This window comes from Diorhabda sublineata, chromosome 8 (assembly GCF_026230105.1).
Source record: "Diorhabda sublineata isolate icDioSubl1.1 chromosome 8, icDioSubl1.1, whole genome shotgun sequence".
Taxonomy (NCBI): domain Eukaryota; kingdom Metazoa; phylum Arthropoda; class Insecta; order Coleoptera; family Chrysomelidae; genus Diorhabda; species Diorhabda sublineata.
In genome coordinates this window covers 16470634-16478431 of record NC_079481.1, presented here as the reverse complement: position 1 = coordinate 16478431, position 7798 = coordinate 16470634, and the positions used below count along the sequence as shown (strand labels likewise).

Genomic DNA, 7798 nt, shown 5'->3' with positions numbered 1-7798 from the left:
ACGACACGCCAATTTGCGAGCGAATTCTCATTGGCTCTTGAGAGATGCGCAAAACGAGTCGAAAATGAGCCCTTGGGAAGAACACACTTTATAGTCTTTACAACTTGAATTGTGGCATGTTTTAAAATTTGACACTTGACACAAAAACCGAAGTTTCTTCCAACAATTCTTGTATGTCACTCATGAGCGTTTCGTGCACAAAATGCTTGATAAATTAAAAACCAACTTTTATAAGGGAATACATAGTTTTTAAAGTCAAAAAAACCATAAAAAATGTGGCAACTCGTCAGCTAATCGCATTTACCCATTGGTCTACCAGGGATTTTACTATCATATGACTATAATCCGAAGAACTATCAGTTTACGAACAACAGTGGACGCGATCCGGGTTAATTTCCGAATTTTCATATCATGATCTAGTTAGCCCGATCATAGTTTCGGTATAGTCGTAAGAATATAAAATATGTCACAGACGAAAATCTACACTTATTTTATTTATAAAGTGGATAAAATATACGATCATAGATAAAACACCAGATTGTCATTAGTTTCAGCCACGTGATGATTACACATATTATAATTATATCCATATCTAAACTGCAGTATACCAATTTGAAAATTATCGTAGATATTAACATCTTAGAAAAAAATCGTCATCCTTGGTATTTATTAATCACACCATGGAGACTAGATAACCGAAAATGTAAAATAATTTTGACAAATAGATAACCAAGACATATATCAGCTGTAGTTCATATGGGAATAATTGTCATCGAGATAGAAAAAGAAGACCATTTTGACATATGTCAGTATCCTCTGGCGGTCATTTTCCATACTACTTCTTTTTTAATCGTGTTCGGTGAAGGTGAAGTGTTCATCTGTAAACACTAAATAAATCCTAGGTAATTGTCCATAATATTTGTCATCGTTTTATAAAACACCATAATTTGTATATTTCAAGTAATGCACCAGTATATTTTGTACAAATTTATGTTACATTAACATTAAATGTAGAGAAAAATGTAAACAAAATTGGATACCTAAGATCATAGTATGTGCCCTCACAACTACTCTTAAGTATAAATATTTTAAAAGTTTTTATGTATGTAAATCAACTCGATATTTCCTACAATTACTACCAAAACAAAAAAATGTTTTTATGAGTATAACCTCAAATTTTCCACGATTCCTTGTAAATAATTATATTTTTTAGCCATGGTACGAATGAACGTATTGAGCGATGCTCTGAAATCTATTAATAATGCAGAAAAACGGGGAAAGAGGCAGGTTCTCATCAGGCCGTCATCAAAAGTAGTTGTAAAGTTTTTAACAGTAATGATGAAACATGGTTACATTGGAGAATTCGAAATTGTAGATGACCATAGGAGTGGAAAAATAGTAGTTAATCTGACTGGAAGATTAAATAAATGTGGAGTGATTTCACCCAGATTTGATGTGCCTATTACACATATTGAAAAATGGACAAATAACTTACTTCCTTCTCGTCAATTTGGGTAAGTATTTAATGAAATGTATGAATTAATTTTTCTTAGACTTATTCTGTGGAGTGACCTTTAGTGAAAAATGATATTTTTTAGTTCCAAATTGCATTTCACACACTTCCTAAATCGATCAATATGAGGGAAAATATTTGTTTTTGACTGAAACTAAATGGAATTAGATATTTTTGAATTAAAATGTTGACAGGAAGTTGAAAGTTTTTCATAAGTATAACATACAGTGTTTGTTTTGACACGATTTTATCATTACAGTTGTGAAAAATAGTATTATGTATGTTTTTATCATGAAATGTTTATGAACATATCTTGTTTAAATTTATTCACAGATTTCTACCACAAATATTAAAAAATAAACTGCATTTTTGCGAAAAAAAAGTAAATACAGGAGACATATAATTAAAATACGCAACATAATTTTATTACCAAAAATTGAAGTCTAAGTAGATAAAACATTTATAAACATGCGTTTTTGTACATATTTCACCATTCTGAATGGAAGACCTAAAAATAGAGGAAAATTAATTATTACAAAGTTCACCTAATTGAAAAACAATTAACCAAAAATTGTAATGTAGAAAGCATACTGGGAGACTACCAAAATGTGTTGAAACCAAGGCAATCCACAATCAATATAATCCACACAATAGACCAAATAATACAAAACGTGGGAATACAATAGAGAGAGCTACACATAATCTTTATAGATTTTAAAAGTGCGTTTGGCTCAATAAATAGACAAAAACTGATATAATATTTAGAGACACTACCCAGGTACCCAGAAAATTAAAGATATTAATAAAAGTTATATCACAAAATAAGAAATCCAATGTAAGATATTTGGATACATTAAAAGAAGAAATAAACAAAGGAGTTAAACAAAGCAACTAAATCTCTCCAACCCTGTTTAATATGATTTTGGGGAATGTAATGAGAAAAGCAAAATTGAATAATAAAAATTTATAACAAACCTAATACAAGCAGTAGCATACACAGACGATGTAACAATATTGGTTAATACAAAAGAAGAACTAATAAAGGCAATCAACAAGACTAAAGAGGAATGGATCACCTGAGGACACAAAAATGTGTATTTGAAACTGTATCATCAGTCAATTATCTAGGAATAACAAATGGAAAGAAAGAAAGAAAGAATAACAAAGAACATTAATAAGACCAGTGATTGTGTACGCCATGGAAACAACTGTCATAAATAAAAAGGAAGAAGAAGATATAAAGATGAACAAAATAAAAATACTGAAAACTATACTTGGATCACATATTACAGGACATGAAGATAGAAGATTAAAGAAAAATAAAGAAATAGGAGTACTGAGAAGAGAAAATGTAAGGAGGTATATAAAAGCATTAAGATTAAATTTGACAGGACACAAGGAAACCTATAGAAGTGGTGAGGAGGATAACACAATGGATACCTCTATGGCCAAGAGGCAGAGACAGACCAAGAAATACCTGGAGAAAGCAAATTAAAGAAGATGCCAGAATCCTATAAATCTTCTTTTAATGCTTATCCATTAATGGATGTTCGCGACCACATTTTTCATGGCTTCTCTATCTCTAGCGGTATGGATTAATGTCTGAATATCTTGTATACCCGTCCACTGCCTCACCGTAACCATGACATCCTCTTCCGTCCCAATCCTAGAAATAGTATACTGGAAAGCCAAATACAAAAACAGAAAAGAATGGAGGAAGCTAACAAATGAAGCTAGGACTAACAAAAAACTATAACAAAAGAACAAGGGGAGTAATGCACCCCAATAAAAGGATATGTAGGCACCCCAAGCTCTAGCCATAATCCAAGAGATAAAACTGCACGATGATGATGACTGGTTTATTACTAAAAGAGATATAAGGAGTAAAGGCAGTTCAAAATTGAGTATTTGTACAATAAGTGCTGGATGATTATAAATATGTAACTTATATGCTTTTTAAATTTGTGCTACTGATAATTGGCTAACTTCACTCAATATTATTAGATACCTGCTTCATAGAGATTATAGTATTTTCTTGAAAAGTGAGTAGTACACCCATTTTTCAACTATACCTAGTTTCATATTTTCTAGTTTTCCTACAGATTTTTGTGCTTAGAGAGGCAAGTGCTCCAAAGAACTGATACAATATTTTCAATATCTAAGAGTGCTGAATTTTTAAAAAATTATAATGTATACAAGTTGTCCAATGATCAAGACATGGCATTCCAATTTTGTTTCTTTTAATTGGCAAAAAGAAAAATTTGATAGTTGACCATTATGTCCACCTTATAAAAATAGTCAACAGAATCAATGATGATCCATTAATTGGTATACTCCATATAAGGGTTGTTTCAAAAGTTTCTGACTTAACAAAGAAACAAGACATTTTTTAGATATATATTCATTTTTATTTTTCAATGTAGTCTCTTTTTACTCTTTACACTTAGTCCAGTGATGCTCTAACCTTTTTAATGTTTCCAAATAATCGTTTCTATCTACTCAAAATACGTTTACATATGTTATCACATCATCGTCTGTTCAAAATTTTTCTCCTACAAGGGAAACTTGAAATTTTTTGGATAATACCCTCGTCGCATATTTTGGTCGTCTGAACGCTCTTCATCAGTCAAGTTGATACAGCCATGTTTAAAATAAACTGCCAAAAGTTTTCTGGTTGTAAATGATGGTACAGAGTCTCTATACACAGTATCTAACTTCTTTTTCATTTGCAGAGGCATATTGTTTGTCCAAAAACAAACATTTAATGTCAGCTCAATACTTATTTTTTTCTATTTTCAAAACATCTTTACAACGACTTACTTGTATGATTGTTGAACAGAAACTAAGCATCCAAATTGGCTGAAATGTTAGTGAGAATTTCTCAAAGCATGTGTAAATATGTTCCCAAACTTATTTGATCTCCAGGTTGAGGTTGGAAACTAATATTTTGATAAGATATGTTAATGTTTTGAATTGATCATTCAAAATACTGCTGCTCGTAATAAAAAGATATATTGAGTTCTTCTTTCTTAAAGCTATTTCAAGTTTTATTTCGAATTCCATATTATCATCTTATGAATTTTGGAAATTACATTTAATTCAACTCATTTTGCAGCTCATTAATTTCTCTATAACTCCCATCAGATCCCAGTATTACAGATCATCATTTGATAACCATTGAAATGTAAATATTTGAGTGTACTAGACAAATTTGTCAACATTAAAATCAAATCAGTTGTGCCCATCAGTACTTTGAATTTTAATACAAATTAGGGATTTACTGGTTACCTTTGTGTATAGTCTATTGTTTTAATGAGAGAGTAATAAAAAGATGAAGCGTTCGGAATCCATAGGCGCATCACTTCTTTTAGTAAACAATTGAAATATTTTTTCTAGTTATGCCTCGAGTATTTTCGTATGAAATAATATTTATATAAATATAATGAATATATTTAGGGTACCCTTATATTTTCACTTAATTAACCTGCTTATAACTTCCAAAGAGCTGAAGGTAAAAAAGTTAAATTTTTTCTAAAATGTTTAATATTTCTATAGGGTATGAAGAACATTGTGTCATATTGGTTATATAGGAATAAGGATTTGAACTTCGATTTTTAATCAAGTGTAGATCGTGAAGAATAATTTTAATATAAAAACTCAGCAGCTTAAGTAGAGCTACTTCTTACAAATCCAAATCAAAATCGTAATCAGAATATAAACTCTCATAACCAATATTTACATGAGGGGCTTGTTAATTTCATTAGTAATATTGGCGAACTTCCTCATTTTTTCTTTTTTAATCATTTGATTAACTGCCTTTTCCCAGTTTTTAGGGTTTGTATTATTTACAGCCTCCAAAAATTACTGTTTGACATCACTTATTTTGAATGAAATATTTTTACTCTAAGCTTCTCCCTTTATCTATGTCTACACCACTTCAATCGGGATTAGTTCTCAATGATGGAAATCCAACCACTGTCATTTAAAGATTTTCTGCAATTTCATATGTTTTTAATTTCTTTTTGTGAAATTTTTTTCTCACAGAACCAAGATGGAACTTGATATTCTTTGGAATCAGCCAATTCTATAAATCTCCTTTTAACCGCTTGGTTGTGGACAATTTTTTTAAAAGTCTCTACTTATAAATTCCATTATCTATTACACTTTTATATAGTTCTGAGGAAGATATATCATTTGTCATCAGTATTTATGTCTGTCGACATGGTTGTCATCGGAGCGAGTAGATTTAAAACTACCTTTAACAAAACCACAAAACCGTTTAAACTGTCGATGTGTAATATTATTAGTCTACGCCCCTATCCTGTAGATTAATTATTCAAAAACCCTGTCTTAGTATTAGTTTCATTTTTGTCAATAGTTTCAGTTTGCCAAAATTTTGGTGTATGTCCCTCATTGGTTTATGTTTTATCTAAATAAAATATATTTCTTCTTTGGTTTCTCATTTCCTTTATACTCCTTAGGTTATCTCTTCTATATAACAATATCTTTTCATTCTATTAAATTAGACTTTCTGGAATACTTTTTATAGCGACAACCTATTTCTTTTAAAATTTTCCAAAGTGTGCTTAGACTCAGTACAGGGTAATCCTTATCATCTTGAACTGTGACAAGAACTTTGCGTACTGTCGGAAATTAAATTCTTTCCAAAATAAGCGTGTACTTTCCTTCGAAATCTTTTTTTCAAATGATTGTCAGCCTGAAACGCCAAATTTCTCTACTTTAGCGTTTTACGCTGCCCTTCAAAATTTTTCAAACCAAACTATTAAGTACACACAACTTGGACCTCCTTATCATATGGAAAAACCTAAAATCGAATATTCTTAATATAATTAAGTTTTATTACTCTCTCATATATAAAAATAGACTATAATTTGTGTTTTTATTTCAATAATGTTAGGTATTAATTATATAATGTTGTTACAGTTATGTTGTATTGACCACCAGTGGGGGTATTATGGATCACGAAGAAGCCAGAAGGAAACATCTGGGAGGGAAAATTCTTGGATTTTTCTTCTAAAATTAGATTTATAATTTAATAAATTTTGTTTATACAACATGTGATTTTTCGTCATTTGACACCCAAGAAATTTTATAAATTGGTAGGACTTTCCAATTTTTTAAGGACATCGGTAACTGTGTGTATAACTTAAACATATGAGAATCAACTAACAAAGAGTGATTATTAGTATAAAAAATAAAGCATTTCTAGTTTATGTTTATTAAGTTGGTATACTAATTAGTTTTTTACTTTTTGTTGGGTTTTTCATATTTTCTACATTCTATTAACTGATTTTAGTATTTTTGTATACCTGGTATTCATCAGAGAATTCGGAAAATGATTAAAATTTATAGTCCGATCACAATGTAGATAAATTTATCCGCGTAATTTCGGCCATTGAACTCGAGCTCTCGTTTCAGCGCCATCTCTTGGTTCATGACCGCTACTAAACGTACATGAAACAATAGTTTCTTTTCTGCTTTTAATGGCATAATTCAAATTTTAAATCTAAATCTTTCGAAACAACCCAATGGAGTAGTATCAACCAAAACGATCACGATCATATTGGTTGATACAATTCCATTGATTTGTTTCGAAAAATAAGTGGACGAAAGTCTCAAAACATTCTCATTTTTAATGATGGAGAGAATGGGGCTTCAGAAATGAAACAAAAAACAATGAGACAATCGGCAGTTTTTTATTACATTCGAAAAAATACAAAATAAACATATAGATAAATACATTTACATACAGAGTATCATAGACTTACACTTCTATAGAATGTGATGTTTATTGAGGCGACAGTGCCCCGATAAAACTTCTGTTAGTATTTGTAGATTGTTCTTATTAAGGTTGATTCATTCAGTAAATCTTCTCTGGTTATAGTTTCCCAGAAAAGTCTCCCTGTCTCAGCCCTTGTAGTTTGTCCCAATAATTGGTTTTGCTTCTAGTCTATCTTCCATTTTTTCTGAAGAGTTCAGGTCCCATGAAGGGTTTATCTGCCTCCGTTTTAGCGACCTTATCATATATTTCATTTCCCTTCACTCTGGTGTGTCCCGGGTTTGGATTTTATGATATTGGAACTTCAATGGCTGCTTGGTTATCGGACAGAATGATCTTCTATTTGCGTTAGTTCCTTTCCAGATTGAACCGAACACATTCAATTGCATAGGTTTCTGCTTGAAAAATGCTTGGTGTGTTGCCCAGACTTTCAGAGTGTTTGATTCTGGGTTCGAACACTCCTACTCCACTTCTGTCTACTTACT

The 7798-nt window shown here is 30.9% G+C and overlaps 1 protein-coding gene across 1 annotated transcript; it reads left to right on the top strand.

The window, feature by feature from the left end:
- The first annotated feature begins 809 nt into the window (after nucleotides 1-809).
- LOC130447347 (40S ribosomal protein S15Aa) lies at nucleotides 810-6775 on the top strand. The gene is made up of 3 exons (XM_056784120.1): nucleotides 810-902; nucleotides 1214-1514; nucleotides 6458-6775. Exons 2-3 carry the CDS (start codon nucleotides 1216-1218, stop codon nucleotides 6549-6551), a joined length of 393 nt encoding a protein of 130 aa, XP_056640098.1. The 5' UTR covers nucleotides 810-902; nucleotides 1214-1215; the 3' UTR covers nucleotides 6552-6775.
- The last annotated feature ends 1023 nt before the right edge of the window (nucleotides 6776-7798 follow it).

What these genes read in the sequence shown, in the direction of transcription:
- LOC130447347 (XM_056784120.1), top strand. Translation starts at nt 1,216, where the DNA reads ATGGTACGAATGAACGTATTGAGCGATGCTCTGAAATCTATTAATAAT. An exon ending in CTTCCTTCTCGTCAATTTGG is followed by an intron (nt 1,515 to 6,457) that starts GTAAGTATTTAA and finishes ATGTTGTTACAG; the next exon opens with TTATGTTGTATTGACCACCA.